We start from the raw sequence: 19,054 nt of genomic DNA on the forward strand, positions 1-19,054 counted from the left end.
CGACAAGATTCTTACGTTTCTGGGCAGTGCAGTGCAGTGACTTTGAATTCTTGTCGTTAGAGATGTTTTTAATTTAAAAAAAAAAACTGCTAGTGGATTCTTTTAAAGGTCTTAACTCTTGCCGATGAAAAAATTTTTTCTCTGCCTTATTTTCCCTACAGATTGCAAACTCTTGGGGTGAGGTGGACGACGGGGTTTGTAAACGGCTGCCTGCATTTTAGGCGCTTTTAGCGGATAGTAGCTGTCCCAGCTTTATCCAGAAGAGCCGCTCACCTCCTGCTCCCCTTAGCCCGGCTCTGCGACTTCCTAGCCTGTCTCCTCCACATCCTTTAACCACCCCCCCTCCACCCTTTATCCGTGGACGCGCCGCCAGCCTCGCGTCCCCCGCGCTGGGCTCCGTGGAACAATCCGTGACGTCATGAGGCCGCGGCTCAATCAGACGCGGCGTTTGGGAAATTTTAAACTTAAAGGCGGGGCGACCCGTGCTCTCCGAAACCTAGAAGGTAGAGCGTCTGGGCCAGTTCTCTGGGGTCTAACCGAGCAGGATGGCGGAGGAAGGGGCTGTGGCGGTCTGCGTGCGGGTCCGGCCGCTCAACAACAGGTACGTAGGCCAGACCCAGACCGGGATCCCGCTGGGGCCTCGGGTGTGGGCCTGAGCCGGAGAGTTTCCGCTGCTCCTTCCCGGTTCCGCGGCTTGGGATCTCGGCCCCTTACCGGCTTTGTGTCCCTATCTGTAAGTGACGGAGAAGGATCGGAGGATCTGGAAGATACTTTCCATCTGTAGGAGTCTCTTAAACGTGTAACTCATGCTGGCCAACGTTAAAGACATTGCCGCTGGCACCGCATTGCCGTTCTCCATCTGAGCCTCCTTACCACACCCCACCCCATTCCTTAAAGGAAGTCTCATCGGGTAATTCTTAAAGGCACTCATCACAGTTGGTCATTTTGCACCTAACTCTCTCCCTCTTCACTGTGTATTCCTTGAGAACAAGGCCTAGTCTGTCTTACTGCACTGTATTCCTAGGTACTCAAGACTTCATTCAGTCAATGACTGAATTCAACGTCCGGAACGTTGAATGGCTGAAATTCATCAATTCTTTTTTTTTTTTTTTTTTTTTTTTTAGTACAGTGTGCACTATTAAACAGACACTACCATCATTGCCCCTGTGGATCCACATTCTAGGAGGGCAGACAGGAAATAAAGTAAAAAATATAGAATGTTAAATTGACATTCATGTTACAGGAGTAATAAATGCTATAGAGAAAAAGCAGAAAGGGGAAGAAATGAAGTCTTTGCTTCTCTAGTCTCTGGCCCTTGCCCCAGAATACTAACATACTTTGTGTTTGAGAAATATTTGTTAATAATCACAAGGTGTTTAATAAATGACAATATCAAAATGAGGAATTTCCTATTTTTAAAGGGCTTCTTATCTAATGCATTAGGAGACAGTTACGTAAAGAAACCATTACAATACATGGTAAACAAGTGTTATGATAGGTGGAGAGTGTTTGCTAGAGGAGTCATTAATGCCTCTGAGATGACACTAGTGACATTAAAGAATAGTTAAATAACTTAATGGAAAGGTTAGTCAGGGTATTCCAGACACAGAGGGGCTGCATTTCTTATTTCGGTGGGGACCTTCAGGTAGCTGTATGGAGTTAGGTATATATCAGAATTTAGAGCAAGATAACATTAAAGAGAGAAATAAACATGATCCAAGTCTAGTGTGCCATATTAAAAATTTAAGATGGTCTTTTTAAAGTTTTAAGCAAGAGGGATATAATTAGAGTTGCACTTTGAATGTATCTTTTTACCAACCAGTACTGGGTAGGAGGGTGGAAATGAAGAACTTGACAAGGAAATCCCCATGTGAAGGCAGGAAGTCACTGGCCCCCACTTAAAAGTGTAGACCCCTCAAAGGTGGATTTTCCATATTTCTCATATATAGTATAAGTCGATACTGTCTTTTAAAGTATTCTTCAGAAGATGGAATCTTTTAACTTATCTGTCATATAACATGACTTCTATGATCAGTTATACTAAAATGCAGTGTTTTTATTGTTTCAGAGAAGAAGCTCTTGGAGGAGATACCCAAGTTTACTGGAAAACTGACAATAATGCTATTTATCAAGTTGATGGCAGTAAATCCTTCAATTTTGGTAGGCTTATAATAGCATCAAAAGTTAATCTGTTATCCTTTTCCTATTAGGAGTAAAAAGGCTTATCAGTGATAGTAGATTTGTCATTAAAAATCAGACTAAGCCTTATATAAACTGCTTCAGTAGAAACTAAAAAATTATTCATCCATCATGTATGATAAGTAAGATAATAAACTGATATTTAAAATGAAGTTATAGTCATAGTACCTTATGGTTGAAACTAACATTCTTTCCTTTCTTCACTAGTTTTTTTGTGGACTAAAACCCCATAAACCCTAAAGTATGTTGCTTAATGTCAATTCATGTTTATGATCTTTCAATTTAGTATATATTTCCCACAGTTATTTTTGAGAAAATTCTTTAAAGAATAAATAGTAAAGATAGTCCTTCATTTTCTGTTGGAATACAGCAGAGACCTACCCTGGCCTTTGTGGAACTTATCATATGGTGAGAAAGACTTTAAACGAGTAATTATACTTGTGTTGACATAAGCTTTGGGAGAGTTTATAGCGGGTCTAACTAGTCTAAAAGGGTGTCTAAAAGGCTACCACTGATACTGGGACCTGCAGGATAAGTGAGACCTGGCTAGGGCAGAAGGACATGGAGATTCCGAACGTTCACAAGGCTGATTTGTGTATTGATTTAATATGGATGTATTGGTGACAGTGTGTCAGACACAGTTCTAAGCGTGTCATACAGATTAACTCAATCCTCCTAACAAGTTTATATTGTAGGTACCTTTCTATTTCAGTAAGGAACTGAGATAGGCCTGGAGTCACACAGCAAGCAAATGGAAGAGTCAGCCTCTAAATCCAGCCACATTAACATGCTGCTGCTTAGGCACCTCAGAACAACATTGAGGTCTTCTCAAAAACTTCAGGAGTAAGAACGGTTAGGTTGTTGAACCAACATTAAACTAGAAAGCCATCATAAAAGGTTTTGGAGCAAAGATCTATAGAAAAGAAAACAATTTCTGGTAAAGGACTATTTTAGAGTATTAATATAATTTTTAAAAAGGTAAAACAATATATCCCAGAGATTAAAAAACCAAGAATGAGGGATACACAAGCATTCAGACACATGAACTATAGATTCTCAGTAGCTGTGTATGTCCATAGAGGATTTAGAGTTATCCACCCATCTAAAGCAAATGGCATTAAGATTTGAATCATCCTACCATCTCTCCTTGCTCTAAAATCATAACCCCTAAGCCGCCTTCAGATGGCACTTTGGTTTTCCATTTTGTTCTGCCAAAAGCACAGATGTGTAGTCAGAATGTAAGCAGCCTGACCATTGAATTTCTTGTTAGAGATAGATACATTTCCTTCCTGATTTACAAGTCCATTTCTTGTGAGATTTTTAATATGAGGCCAGCCTTAAAAGGTAGGCCATTTTTAATGTGCTAATTATGCTAACAAAAGCAGAGAACCACATCCTAAACTAGTGAACTCATCAGCACGAATGCACTTAAACCCAGCCTCCTTTAGCAGCCAGCCAACTAGTCATTCCCTGTAACCTTTCAGCTTTTCTCAGGTCTCCTCCATATGCGTGCATTTCTCTGTTTAGTTCGAGGTAGACCTTCTTGTCAAATATGTTATAAACTTTAAAATTTCTCAAAGCATAGTAATAGTTCACATTTCATAAGTATTAACCATATATTCATAATAATTCTATGAGGAAGAGAACACATATCCATTTTGCAGATTAGGTAAGTGAGGCACAGAGACATCAACCACCTTGCCCAAAGTCACACAGCTTATAAGTGGTGGAACCAGATTTGCACACAGTCTGATTCTATACTCCTGAATTCAGCCACTATGCCCTACTGTCTCTTGAAAATGCATAGGATAGCTAAGAAGTCTGATGTGTATTTTTTTCTTTGTGAGGACCAACACATCTTACATTATAGAGAAGTATATTTTCAAAGGACCGATAAGATGGAGAGAATATTGTGTCCTAAATATTTTATCTTACCATAGCCTGATAATCTTATTTCTTTGGACAACCACTAAGAAAACAAAGTTGATTTGTTTGATTTAACCTCAGTGTGTATGTGTATGGTTTTTTTTTTTTTTAGATCGTGTCTTTCACAGTAATGAAACTACTAAAAATGTGTATGAAGAAATAGCAGTACCAATCATAGATTCTGCCATACAAGGCTACAATGGTTTGTATTCACTGTAGAAATATCTTAGTATCAGTTCTCTATTCAAGTATTAATAGTTTTACACCCCATAGATTCATTTTTAATCTTTGCATGTGTGTGTATTTTGTTTTTACAGGTACCATATTTGCCTATGGTCAGACTGCTTCAGGAAAAACATATACCATGATGGGTTCAGAAGATTATTTGGGAGTAATACCCAGAGCAATTCATGACATTTTCCAAAAAATTAAAAAGGTAAATACCTTAGCTAAATTTCTGTTACATATAGGTAAAAGTATTAATAGTCTCTTGAATGATGAAAGGAAGTAGATTTATAGTTGTCTCTTCATTAGCCATGGGTAAAGAAGACATAACATAGAGTCACTTTTTTCCCCACAAACTTACTTTGTAGAGCCTAAAGGCCTTTCAGTCATTCACTTAAATCCTGAAACAATGCTAATCACACCAAAAAGTGGGTGTTGAGGAACAAGAAAATCTTACCAGAATGGTTAGCTCCTCCTTGCTTGTTTGTTTACCTACCAGTGATTATTAAGGAGTAGAGAAAAGTAGAGGTAGGAAAAAGGCCAGAATAAGCAACCTAACTAAAAGTTGGTTTTAGGGGGCACCTGGGTGGCTCAGTGGGTTAAGCCTCTGCCTTCGGCTCAGGTCATGATCTCAGGGTCCTGGGATCGAGCCCCACATCGGGCTCTCTGCTCAGCGGGGAGCCTGCTTCTCTCTCTCTCTCTCTGCCTGCCTCTCTGTCTACTTGTGATCTCTCTCTCTGTCAAATAAATAAATAAAATCTTTATTTAAAAAAAAAAAGTTGGTTTTAGGTTTATTTTTTCATTACTGTTTTAATGATTTTTAATGTCCTTATTTGAGTATCTGTTGGTGGGGTTTTATTTTGAGTTTAGAGAGTTGGACTGGGCATTCCCCTAATTATTTGATACTATACTTTTCATTATTTCTGAAATATATTTTTATATTTTTGTGTTTATCATCAATATTAAACCATATGAGGTTTCATTTCTCGTTTGCTTTACAAAGATAATTTCTGAGAATATTTTAATATTTAATGCTAGCACATAAGTATTCAATATTGGGTTTTTATAAATGGATGATCTCTGATGTTTTTATACATTTATTTTTCCCTCTAGTTTCCTGACAGGGAGTTTCTCTTACGTGTATCTTACATGGAGATATACAATGAAACCATTACAGACTTACTCTGTGACACTCAGAAAATGAAGCCTTTAATAATTCGGGAAGACTTCAATGTGAGTTGCAGAGTTGAAATAGCCCTAAAAATAGTTGCTTATTGGGATTATTGTTCTTGAACATTTACCTTTAGTTTCTATATTTTTAAACTATCTCCTGTTTTGTGGTTTATTTTTTCTTTTGTGTTTATAAAGACAACATATGAACAATATGTATAATTTTAAACATTGGCAACTGTAATATTTTGGTGTAAGTACCTTAAAAAAGAACAAGATGGAAGTATCAGATTAGAATTTGCTGTGCTTTGGTATAGGAAATAAATTGTACATATCATAAGTTTACTTGTTATTTTCATACATTTTCCACCAGTAACTTCCACAAATGAATTCTATAATAGTTGACAAATTCTTTTTGAGATGCACACTTTTTAGTGACTTCTCTACTCTTTTAATAATTAAACTTGTTTCAGAGGAATGTGTATGTGGCTGATCTCACAGAAGAAGTTGTTTACACATCAGAAATGGCTTTGAAGTGGATCACAAAAGGAGAAAGTAAGACTTTATGGTGTATTTCCCCAAAACACTTATAAAAAGTATTCAGTTAAACGTATTTAGGCTTCAAGTCACACTTTTCATTCTTAAAAATAGAAGTTAATGTTTTTCTTTGAATTTTAATGTACACAGCTGAAATATGACTTACTTTTTACAGAGAACCGACATTATGGAATTACAAAAATGAATCAAAGAAGCAGTCGCTCCCATACCATTTTTAGGATGGTAGGTAACTCTCTGTTTGGCCTTTCCAATTAAAAGTGCACTAATTTTTTACAAGCTTTCTTTTCTTTCTAGATTTTGGAAAGTAGAGAGAAAGGGGAACCTTCCAATTGTGATGGATCCGTCAAAGTGTCCCATTTGGTGAGTATTGATGGACCACGGTACTGTACTGTATGGGCCAAAGCATAATTTAATTTGGCTGCTGAATGTTTGGTTTCATAAGGACTGTTAACTGAATCAAACAAGCAAAAACATGCATAAATTGGTAGTTTTTGTCTCATCAGTAAACATGAGATTACTAGCTAAAACATAGGAAGAATTCAGAGGGTCTTTCTTCCTGCTATGTTATGGCTGCCTTTCCTAAAATTTAGATGGAAGGACTTTTCCTAACCAGAGTTGTTGGGAGGAGATTTTCGATATTCATTTAAAGAGTTAAGAGTGTTCTTGGAACAGGGTGGGAAGAGGTTTCTTGGAACAGGAGTGGAAACCATTCTGTGTTGTTGTTGTTGTTGTTGTTGTTTTGTCTCAGCCAATAGAATTGAGACTCATGAGATCAACAAAAACCTAGCTGGGACTGTTAAACAGTAAATAACATTATTTATGTATATTCTTAAATATAATAAGAAAATGTTTTATATTATAAACATAGTGTTTTAGACTATAAATTCCTTGAAGGAAAGAGTGATATCTTATTCATCTTTATAGCCTCAACACATTATACATAGTTTATATTCAATACCTGTTTGTTGAATAGTGAATATATACATTATGGAAACATTCTTTTTTTGCACCAAGTAAACCTTCCATTTCCTTCTTGCAATATATTATTTCTCTCTCTTTTTCTGTGCTTCCTTCCGTTCCTTGCCAGTATTCTCTGTTTTCAAGGTTTAAATTTTTTAGCATGTGGGAAATGACTTAGGATTATTCTATCCAATTTGAAATTTCAGGGAAAAAAAAATCTATAATATGTTTTTTCATTTTCAGATTTGAAAAATCAGTCTTGATTAAATATTTAATTCTAGTTCACCTCAGTTATTTACTTTACAGCATAAAATTTATTTTAGTTAATGGCCTTGGTTTGATTTAGCAACAACAATAACACAAAACCTAACTTCTGTTTTGTCTTCTAAACCTAATCTGTGATACTTCACTACAATTTTAACATTTCCCTTAATAATTTGTTTTTAATACTCTTGACATACTCAGTGATCCATTTGGTGACTTTTTCCATATTCTTTGATGGTATATCAAATGGTACTATAGATACCTTCTGGTCCAACCCTTCACCTTCCCACTTACTCTAAGCATTTTCGGTTTTCCCCAAAAACGTCATTTTCAGGCTCTTTGGAGGTGGCATGCATGCATTTATTTATTTATTTACTTACTTGCTTACTTATTTATTTTAGTGTCTTTTGCTCTTTCGGTTCTTAATACCCAGCTTCTTTCAGCTCCATTCCTTCTTTACTCCCTTTACTCCCTTTGTGGTTTCTTTTTCCTACCCTCCTATCAAAAACATAGGAGTATTGTGCTGTGCCTTTCTTACTTCTGTTTGCCCTCAGACATCATTGCTAAGTTGATGATAGTCAAATATTTATTTTATCTAGAGTTTCTGAGTTCTAATTCATAACTGTAAAGATGATTATAATTGTGTGTCCCACTGTTGTTTCAAACTTCAGTGTGTCTAAAACAAAATTAATTTCTTCCTATAGTAATGAGTATTCCTGTTTTCTAGTAGTACCAGTGTTACCCTGGTCACGTAGGTCAGACCCAAGTCAATTCTGACTCATCTTTTTCTGCCTTCCCCTTTTGTCCAGGTATTGACATTTCTTATTCAATATTCCAATGGGTTTCATACTCATTTAGGTTCTCATCCCTTGAATTACTATATCATTCTCCTAGAGCTGGCCTCAAGACTCTGGTTTTCCTTTCTGCAATCTGTTTGCAGATTTCTAATTTTTCTAATATTACTATGTACTGCCCATGTTGTTTCGCCACTCTTAACCAACATACCTTCACTTCTTTCTACTCCTCGTGAGCTCCTCTCTTATGGATACATTGGGCCTCCTGGTGTCTTTGAACAGTGATACTGATTCCCATCTTTATTCCTTAATTTATGCTGCCTTTCTCACCATTTTGCCCCTTTATTATAGTTCTAGGTCTTCTGTAATATAGATACTATACAAGAAAGATTACACTTTGAGCATTTTAGAGAAAGTAGTGTCTAGATAGGACATAATTAAAGCAGGAGTACATAATTACTGTCCATCCCTGAAAGTGTCCACAGAGAGAGAGAATTTAAATCTCTGACTTTGTTTTAATGCATTAAGAATATTTGCTGAAACTTCATCATGTTCTGTACATAGTACAGCTCCAAGATTCAAAGAATAAAGAAGATATCCCTCCACCACTTACGTCTCCATGACAACCTCCCTAGCCCAGGCCTCTCACTGAGATTCCTGCAGGAGCCTCCTCACTGGACTCCCTCCTTCCACTCTTGCCCCTCTCCAGTCCTCCACCCAGGGACAACAGGAAATCCTTCAGAAAGTTAAATGAGGAGATGTCTGTCACTCTCGTACTAAGCCCTTTCCTGTCACACTTAGAAAATCCAGAGTTCTTACTCTTCCTTACAGTACCCTCCACAGTCTGACCCCTACTTATTTCTCTTACCTTATATTGTCCCATCTCTCCTTCACTATACTGCTCTTGTATTTTTTTGAATACACCCAGCTCATTACTGCTTTATGACTGAGTGTACTAGCTATTCATTCTATCTAGAGTATGGTTCCCTTGGTCTTTGCTTGGCTGGCCCTCTCTTTGTCATTCCAGATCCTAGCTTAATGCGAGGTCTTCCCTAACGCCTGGTCCAAAAAACCTGCTCTGTACTTTCCTCTTCCAGCACTCTTTTTAAATTATCTTTATTACATTTACCATGATGTGTTTTTTATCTTTCTTTTTCTCATTTCTCATGAATGTCCTCCTCTCCCCATCCTGCCTCATGTGGAATAAAAGTTCTGTGAGAACAGAGAACTTATTTGTCTGGTTCATTACCACATCCCTACCACCTAACACATGACAAGCAGTCACTTTTTTGTCAATAATATTTGTGAACTGGAAAAGAGACCCATGCTTTTAAAGATGCTGCAGTGTGGTCATAGACATAAGTGACTAGCTCGGCACAGGAAGTACTAAAGATTAAGTCGTATCTTTAAAGACCACTGGGTACGCTGTCGAAAGAACAGCTCATTCAAGGTGTGCGAGAGGAAGGGTAAAGGTGGCAAAGTTTTACTAAGGAGGTAAAAATCAACTTTGGTCCTGAATAAAGAGTAGGGACAGAATAGAACATTAGAACTGAATAGACAAAGGGAATGGTGAAAGGTAGCTCTTGGAAGTATAGAAATACATGAGGCATTTAAGGCATAGCGAGTAGGTCAGCTAGAATTCTGAGTGAGTAATGGGTAGATTTAAGGCTGGAGCAACACAAGTGCCAGATTGTGAAGAACCATATTCACCGATAAGGTTTTGGACTTTGTGTGTGAAATGGAGAAGCTATTCTGAGAGCATTATGGAGGATGTATCATAAAGAAGGAACAAGGTATACAGATGAATTTGACTCAGAAAGGGGAAAGCCTAATTAGTGCAATGAAAGACAAGCATCTAGATGGGGTATGCAAATAGGCTATATGTTAAAATTTGTTCTTCCAGTAGTTGGGTTTTTTTAGTTCAAGTTAGACTAAGTTCAAGTTATCTACCTTTCATCTATCTTACAGAATTTGGTTGACCTTGCAGGCAGTGAAAGAGCTGCTCAAACAGGCGCTGAAGGTAATGGAAACTTATAAATGTGTTGTTCTCAATGTCATCTTGTTCTTTTACAGAATTAAAAAAAAAATGCTACTTACACTTTAGAAACTAATAAATCTAGTAATTTTGTGATGAAAGTTTTTAACATAAAAAGCAGCTTCTGGGGGCGCCTATGTGGCCCAGTCAGTTGGGTGTCCAACTTCAGATTTCACTTTAGGTCATGATCTCACGGTTGTGACATCAAGCCCTGTTTTAGGCTCCCACTGGGCATGGAACCTGCTTGAGATTTTCTCTCTCCCTCCCCTTACACCTTTCACGTTCTCTCTCTCAAAAATTTCAAAAGAAAAAAATTTTTTTAAGTCCATTTAAAAGCAGCTTCTGTATCTGGCAAATTATCTATTTTGAGCTTCTATAGTATCAATTAAAAAAATAAAACCATGCAGTTGATAGGATTGCATAGCTGCAAAGCTTGTGAGAGTGCCATGAAAACCATCTAGATTTTCATAATTAGTAAGGAAATTCAGAAAGGTGGTGGAGTACAAAGTTAATATACAGACATTAATAACTCATAATACAAACAAGTTGGAACATTTAGTGTACAAAAAGACTCCATCCATTTAACAATAATGACTTAAGAGATCTAATACCTAAGTAGAAACTCAACAAAAATTACCCAAGACCAAAATAAAGAACACTTTAAAACAGACCTAAAGGACATAATCAAATACTTAAACAAATGGGAAAGCATACTTAGATGGGAAGTTTCATAATCATGAAGATGTCAAACCTTTCTATGTCAATTTCCTACAGCATGACACAGAGACTGCTCATCTGAGCATGGCCTACATCCACCAAACCAGTGGATCCTGCAACTAATTGGCCAAACTAATCTAATGGCCCTCTGTGAACAAGAAATACATGCTCATGTTTTAAGCTGGCATGTTACAGCAATGTAATAGCAGTAGCTGAATCATGCCCCTGTGAAATAGCAGGTGTCCAAAATATTTGTTGTAATACTTTCTGCATATGTGGTAGATTGAAATCCTGCATGTCCCTCAATAGGATGCTGAGTGAATAAATTCTGATACATCCATTCAGTGGAATTTTATACTATAAAAAAGAATGAAAAACACCAATGTTTACCGATAGGCTATATTGCCAAGCTAAAAAAAAAGCATAATACAAATTAGCCTATATAATGTGCTACCATTTGTATAAAAAGGAAAAGGAAGAAATAAATGTATGTGAACTTGTATTTGTAAAAATCTCTACAAGAGCAGACTAATAAAAATGGTTTCCTGGTAGGAGGATAGATCTGTTTGGATGGAACATAGGAGTAGGAGAGAGCTTTTTCAGTGTCCTTTTGGATTTTTGGATATATAAGCCATGTGAGCATTAATCTAAAAATTAGAATTTTGTTGGTGGTGAGCTGAAAGGAATTAATTTGATTAGTCTATAGTTGCCTATATTTGGAGGTTTGGAAAAAAAAATTTTGAACTGAGGAGTTAGACAGGCTCTCTTAGGAAATGAACTTCTCTTCCCTCTAATTCTTTTTTTTCTTAACCATCTGTTTCTTTTTGCTCTTTCTCTCAGGTGATAACATTTCTAGTTTACTTAATAGATTGGAGGAATAGGGAGAGAGCTCCTTTTACTAGAGGTATTAAAAGTGGGCTCAGGGTGCCTGGGTGGCTAAGTGGGTTAAGCCTCTGCCTTCGGCTCAGGTCATGATCTCAGGGTCCTGGGATGGAGTCCCGCATCGGGTTCTCTGCTTGGCAGGGAGCCTGCTTTTTCCTCTCTCTCTCTGCCTGCCTATCTACCCACCTGTGATCTCTCTCTGTCAAATAAATAAGTAAAATCTTTAAAAAAAAAAAAGAAAAGAAAAGTGGGCTCAGATCTAATCCAAAGCAGAGACTACAATCTGACCCTTTAATTTCTAATTTCTTTTATAACTTACTGATAAATAAGTTCATCATCTAATACAGAGGTTAACTTTAGATTTCATATTTGCCTAATAAATACAGGTGTGCGACTCAAGGAAGGCTGTAATATAAATAGAAGTTTATTTATTTTGGGACAAGTGATCAAGAAACTTAGTGATGGACAAGTTGGGTAAGTTTATTCCATTGTACATTTACCTTTTGTGCTTAAGGTTGAAAATTATAGTACTTTAGTAACACTCAAATAATGTACTGATATCTTCCCTGTATTAAAAACCTTTTGTGATTCTGTGAGCATGGCTAGCTTCTTAGACATATGTCTGTAACCTACTAAATTTACTTTTTATCTCAAATATAATTTAATTAGTAGTTTTGATCTGCCTCATGTAACCTATAAAGAATTAATTTTTAAGCTATACCTAATTTAAGGTTCTGCATTAAAAACCAATCGAATTTGTTGTATAAAAATTTTTATTTTTTTTTTCCCAAACCCTTTTCTCACTAAGTGGTTTCATAAATTATCGAGATAGTAAATTAACACGAATTCTCCAGAATTCCTTGGGAGGAAATGCAAAGACACGTATTATCTGCACAATTACTCCAGTGTCTTTTGATGAAACCCTTTCTACTCTACAGGTGAGTTTGATTTTTATTTCAATATGGGGAGAAATCATGCTTAAGCAGAAAAAATTACGCACTAAAATTAGGCATCTTTTTTTAATTACATAACATACCTGCTGCAATAAAATTGACATATTGCCTACTAAATACTATTCCTTTATTTTCCCAAATTTCAATCATTCATATCCCACCTCCATAATTTTTGCCACATCCAACACTTCTTTATTAAAAAAAAACTCACTTTTTCTACTTATTACAGAAGGAAACTGTGTCAGCCCTATGAATGAAAAAGTAGTATCACTTTCAACAAATAGGTGAACCAAAAAACGTGTGTGTGTGTGTGTATTTATAATAAAGTAATTCTTGAACTCCTGCTAGCTGGTTGTTGCTTATCTTTGTTCTGAGCCTATGGCTTACATTTTCTGTTAAAAAAAAGGGGGGGGGGTTGAGAAGTGTCAATAGAACAGCTGTCTCAATCAAGGATTCAGTGTTATTTAGTAGTCACCTTCATGGACCCACTTACAGTTACTTCTGCTACTCACATGCTAAGAAATATTATTCTAAATAGTTATTGAGCACTGCATCAAGGTAGTGTCAGAGAAGCAAAGATAGAAAGTATAGTCCCTGACTTCATAATTTATAACATCAAAATTTATAGTCTTAGAGGGAACATGAGACCTGTCTTCCAATGTGATTGCCTTGGATTAATTAACTATTAATAAATAGACTAGAGTTCAGAGGAAGGAGAGAGAATTTCAAGTGGAAGCAAAGCTTCAGGATAGAGGGGGCAGTTGTGCTGGACTTGAGGGGTGGCTGGGATTCCAATAAGCCAGTGTTTGTAGGCTCTCTGTTGGCATGCATCCATCTTCAAGATATTTCCTTCATTTTTCTGAGGACTAGCAGCCACGGTAAGTTACAAGAACATAGACTAATCTCCGTGTTCAAAAGTATTAAGCCACCAAGGAAGAGTATTGATCTTTCTTTATAAAACTTAATTATAAGAAACCTAAATATTATTAATTATGTTAATTTTTTATATTGAACACTTAACACTTGTATCTTTCCCCAGTTTGCCAGCACTGCCAAATATATGAAGAATACTCCTTATGTTAATGAGGTATCAAGTGATGAAGCTCTCCTGAAAAGATATAGAAAAGAAATAATGGATCTTAAGAAACAGTTAGAGGAGGTATGTATGAACCATGTATTTCAGTAAAGATCAGGGACAGATTGAGAACTAAGATCTGCCCGCATGCCCAGAGATTCTTAATTCATCAGTATCCGAGGTCTGTAACATCAATTTAAAACATCTTTCAAGGACAGAGAAATCAACTCATAAAAATTTTGGTTTAATTTGCTATAAACTGAAAACTTAGATTTCTTGAAATTATTTTAGATTTTGTTTTTCATTTCCAAAGGGAAAAATTGAGATTTTCAAATGAGCCAAGTAGAAACATTCTTTCTAAATTGTCACAAATACATACGGAATTAGGTTAAAAAGAAAGACCATGTATAGTTACTTAAAACCTTATTTTTTGTATTTTCACAGTATCTTGAATTCTGACATTAAGATAAAGTCTAATAAAGTAGCATAATCAGTTGTCATTGTAATTTGTTTTAACCGTTGTGGTTTTGTATTTCATAAAAACCTTGTATTTTAGTTATCTTTTTTAAAATAAGTTAAAATTTTAAAAAAGTAAAATACAATGAGCTAAAATATCAAATGGAAGTCTTATGAAAACATCTGTTCTTTTGCCATAGGTATTTAAGTCTCTGCTTTTATGATTTTTCTGCCTATTATTTATATATTTATAGGCAGTTAATAGAAGGGCTTTAACAGCCTTGCTATAATCTTATATATAGTATCTAGAATACACAGGAAGAAATGTGTATTTTACTTTATTATAGGTTTGAGAAATTACTGATTATGGTAACTGCCATAGTAGTAGTATTTTGTAGGTAGTGTATATTTCATTTCAATAAAGCCCAATGCAGGGCTCGATCTTACAACACTGAGATCATGACCTTAACTCAAATTAAGAGTCAGACACTTAACTGACTGAGCCACCCAAGAGCTCCCACATACAAATTTAATATTCTATTCTTTTAAGTTACTTTTAAGATTTTAAAATCTAGCTACATTTATTACTAACATAACTTAATATTACATTCTATAGGTTTCTTTAGAGACTCGGGCCCAGGCAATGGAAAAAGACCAGTTGGCCCAACTTCTAGAAGAAAAAGATTTGCTTCAAAAAGTACAGATTGAGAAAATTCAGAACTTAACACGGATGCTGGTAACCTCTTCTTCCCTCACATCACAACAGGAGTTAAAGGTAAAACTTAAAAGATGACAACTCAGACTTGTTATACAAAGACTAGGATTGGTATTCCTGTATGTTTATTACATAGTTACACATTTCTTATCCTTTGATATAGTATATTCAGAAAACCCAGAACATTTTGTGTGTTAGCCTATTCGTCAGCAAAACCTAAGAAGTTCATTAAATATACTGATCTCTGATCCCTTCTCTAGAGATCCTAATTCAAGAAATCTGAAATACTGACAAGGAATCTATGTAAATATGCTTCTTAAGAAATTCTAATGAAGCTGATCAGGTGATTAAGAACCATCCCTATCTAGGTTGAATGATAATATTTTCTATTTAAAGAAACAGAAATATTAATCTCAGGAAAATTGATCTAGAATATAGATCAATATAGTGATCACAATTCTGACTTCTAGTATATGTACTTTCTGTTTTTACTAGAGCTGGGGGTATTTTCAGTCCAGTAGGCATTTTTTGACTGATGGTATCATGATTAAAAGGATGGCCTCTGGAGCTTGACTGCCTAGATTTGAATCCTGGTGCTGTCAATTCCTAATTCTTTACCTTAGGCAATTTCTTAAATCCACTTTGCTACAGTTTCCTTATCTATGAGATAGCTTGATTCCCAACTCCTAGGATTGTTATGAGAATTAGGTGAAATAATACATAGAATGTGCTCAACACTACATTTTCCAAATCCTCAATAAATGAAGGGTCTAAAGATAATTATTAATAGTATTAATAGACATTATATTCAAGTCACCATACTAGGTATAAAGAAGACATTCCAAGAGCTATTTGTTGACTAAGTGATAAATAAGAAGCAGCCCAGTGGAACATACAGGGAAGAATATTTCAGGAAGAGATCCACATGTAAAAAAGCTTGGAGTCATAAAAACAACATAATGTATCCCTTAGACTTAAAATGTTTTGGTGGCAGGAGCATTTTAAATCATAATGAAGGATTTGAACATTGCATTATGCTCAGGGCAAGGAAACGTCTTGCAGGTAACAGGATCACAGTTGTATTTCAGAAAGGTATGGCAGCTTATGTGCATCAGATTGGTTGGGGCTCTACAAGAACTGTGACTCTGGAGATGGAAAAAATGGGTAAATTAGAGACCTATGTGGGAGGTAGACTCAACAGGACTTTGTAATTATTTACATGTGCGGGGCAGAGAGAGAGAGAACAGTATCCAGAATGATTTGCAAACATTGCTGGGTAGCTGGTAGCAGTAGTCATTGTTAAGGAACACCGAATGAAGAACAGTGCATCTCTCGGGGTTTTATTTGGGATATCTCCAGTTTAAGATTTCAGACAATGAAAGATGTGAGGTAGAAATATCAATTTGGACATTAGCTACTGCAGATCTAAGTCAAGTCATGGGAATGGATGGGCTTGTTCTGAGAGCATGTTAGGAATGAAAAGAAGACCATACCCCAGAACAACTTTTAGATAAAGGTAGAAGAATCCCGAAGGGAGCCAGGATTCGCTCTAGAGTTAAGAAGGAAACAGGGTGAATTGTGGTCACTAAGGGAAGAGAATATTTCAGAGAGGTAGTGGTCAGCGGTGTCCCATTTTACTGAGAAGTTAATTAAGATAAATACAGATAATTTTTTGGATTTGGAAACAAAAACTCATTTACAAAGCAATTTGAGTTATGTAGTAGGAGCAAAACCCACCTTACAGAGGGTTGAGATGACCCCAAGGGATGAGATCGTGAACACAGTAGAGGGGACTGATCTCAGAAAAAAAGGATCATTTATAGATCAGCTCACCTATAAAAAGGATATAGTAATAGGATAGTTAGAAGGATCAAGTAAGAGGAGATAGTACTTCTATTTCACAGAGGCTCAGGAGAAGAATGGTAGCTGTGCAATATGGAAAAACACAAGCAGAGGAGGAGAAACCAGCAAAGCCAAATGAGTGGTGAGGAGTGGTGAGAACAGCTAGCTGGGTGGGATTAGCACCAGGAGACAGAGGTGTTCCTGAAAGGATGCAGAAGGAGTAGACAGATGATGAAGAAAGAGCACAAAAGAGAATCAAAAAGAAACTTGTAGCCAGAGAGAAGTAAGGAGTGAAGAGTTTGTTTTTTAAAAACCAAAAGCAGGGGCGCCTGGGTGGCTCAGTGGATTAAGTCTCTGCCTTCGGCTCAGGTCATGATCTCAGGGTCCTGGGATCGAGTATCAGGCTCTCTGCTCAGCGGGGAGCCTGCTTCCCCCTCTCTCTCTGCCTGCCTCTCTGCCTACTTGTGATATCTCTCTCTCTCTCTCTCTCTCTGTCAAATAAATAAATAAAATCTTTAAAAAACAACCAACAGCAACAACAAAAGCAAACCAACTAGAGCATTCATTCATCAGGCTGTTAGGAGGGAGTTGGTGAGGATAACAGATGAATAGATAACCCAGGGAGCAAAGTCCCCAGGGAGAAAGAACAATGAGGTTAGGAGCGCTGAAGGAGGTATTAGTTTTACTTAATTGGAAGAGAACTGGCATTGTGAAGGCTGTGTGGAGATTGACTCACTGAAGGAAGTTCGAGTAGACCATCTGTCTGTCCCTTCCCAGTTAGAGCTGGCCACCCCAAAGTGCTTTTGATAGCTGTGGTGTGGTGGCAGCAGCTTCCCTGCTAGAGAACACTGGATTACTTGGAAAGTTGTAAGCCTATTCCTTTCCATTAAGTCCCAGAAAAGTTTGTAGGGAAACTTTCAAATAAAACATGAATTTTAAATAATAGTTTCATCAAATATTTTATGGGGTTAAAAACTGATTTTAAAGTTTGTTTTCTTAGGACATCCTTAGACTGGTATGTTATTAAAGTAGGCTTAAAAAGAATTCTACCAAGTCCATGGTTTCCAAAAAATGTAAACTAATTCCCTCATTTCATGATATTTGAGCCCAGATCTGTGTGAGGTAATTTTGATTTTTTTTCCTCTTTAGGCTAAAAGAAAACGAAGAGTCACTTGGTGCCTTGGTAAAATTAACAAAATGAAAGACTCAAATTATATAAATGAATTTAATATGTCAACAAATGTAACAAAAACACGTAAGGCGGCTGTAAACATAGTGGGGGAAATTGATGAATGTGAGTGCTTTTTCAGCTGTTTTTAATTACAAAAGCATCCCTTTAAAGAACTACATTATTTATAACTCAGTTAATGTGATAAACACATTTACTAAATTATGCATTTTAGATGCAATCACAATGGAGGTAATGATAAATAATAGTGATTTCAAGAAAGTGAACATTCTATATTATTTTCACACTCTTAAGAATGATACACTTTAGTTGAAACGTGAGACATTTTGTTGCTGGTTCTAATCATTATCCAATTAAATTAGTATCCATATAACATCTGCCTTAAACTTTGTTTAATTTTGAAAGGGTAGCATTACACAGGCGTGTTTCAAAATAATGTCTCCAACATCAGCAGTATTTTTAAAGGGCATTTTAAAATCTATTTATAAGGATCAAATCTCAGTATTTGTCCCTGTTACCTATATTGTATCAAGGATCGAATATTTTATTACTAATTCTAACCAGGGATCTTAGTTCATATAATAATATAAATGATCATATATGTTAATGTATTCTTGGCATTCATATTGTGAGCACATTAGCTAATTGGAGCTTAGTATTACCCCTGATCAGATTTTTTTTTTTAGTCTTTGACTTCTAAGAATCTTTATGGATAAATTTCTTTTTCTCCTAATTCTAGCTTTCTGCTCAGAGTCTGATATTTTCAGTAATACTTTTGATACATTAAATGAGACAGAGTGGAATCCAGCAACAAAGCTACTAAGTCAGGTAACTTAAATGTATTTTATAAAACATTATCCTCTTACTCTTTAAAATTCACTTTTTGTTGATGTTTACATTGTTGTAGCACCACATTGCTAGCTCTGACTTAATTTCAGTAACAGTTTTGGTTCTAATTACTCGTTACACTCCTAGTTGATAACTGGCATGTAGAGGAAACTAAAAATTTTGTGATGCAGGTGTATGGTAATAAGTAAACCTTTGCATCTAGTTTTTTCCCAGCAAATCTTGGTATCTATGATTTTTTTTTAGTT

At 36.1% G+C, this 19,054-nt stretch overlaps 1 protein-coding gene across 2 annotated transcripts in view; it reads left to right on the forward strand.

The window, feature by feature from the left end:
* Positions 1 to 458: 458 nt before the first annotated feature.
* Positions 459 to 19,054, forward strand: part of CENPE (centromere protein E) — a 76,973-nt gene continuing 58,377 nt past the window's right edge. For both annotated transcript variants that reach the window (XM_032860620.1, XM_032860628.1), the window contains exons 1-15: positions 459 to 601; positions 2,069 to 2,160; positions 4,238 to 4,327; positions 4,443 to 4,561; positions 5,464 to 5,583; positions 5,994 to 6,075; positions 6,233 to 6,300; positions 6,373 to 6,438; positions 10,065 to 10,116; positions 12,117 to 12,204; positions 12,539 to 12,668; positions 13,723 to 13,842; positions 14,831 to 14,989; positions 17,921 to 18,065; positions 18,700 to 18,788. In XM_032860620.1, the coding sequence (XP_032716511.1) occupies positions 546 to 601; positions 2,069 to 2,160; positions 4,238 to 4,327; positions 4,443 to 4,561; positions 5,464 to 5,583; positions 5,994 to 6,075; positions 6,233 to 6,300; positions 6,373 to 6,438; positions 10,065 to 10,116; positions 12,117 to 12,204; positions 12,539 to 12,668; positions 13,723 to 13,842; positions 14,831 to 14,989; positions 17,921 to 18,065; positions 18,700 to 18,788 (1,476 nt within the window). In that variant the 5' untranslated portion in view covers positions 459 to 545. The remainder of the gene's footprint in view (positions 602 to 2,068; positions 2,161 to 4,237; positions 4,328 to 4,442; positions 4,562 to 5,463; positions 5,584 to 5,993; positions 6,076 to 6,232; positions 6,301 to 6,372; positions 6,439 to 10,064; positions 10,117 to 12,116; positions 12,205 to 12,538; positions 12,669 to 13,722; positions 13,843 to 14,830; positions 14,990 to 17,920; positions 18,066 to 18,699; positions 18,789 to 19,054) is intronic.

Source organism: Lontra canadensis, unplaced genomic scaffold (assembly GCF_010015895.1).
Source record: "Lontra canadensis isolate GAN:19392208 unplaced genomic scaffold, GSC_riverotter_1.0 scaffold1, whole genome shotgun sequence".
In the NCBI taxonomy this organism is placed as follows: domain Eukaryota; kingdom Metazoa; phylum Chordata; class Mammalia; order Carnivora; family Mustelidae; genus Lontra; species Lontra canadensis.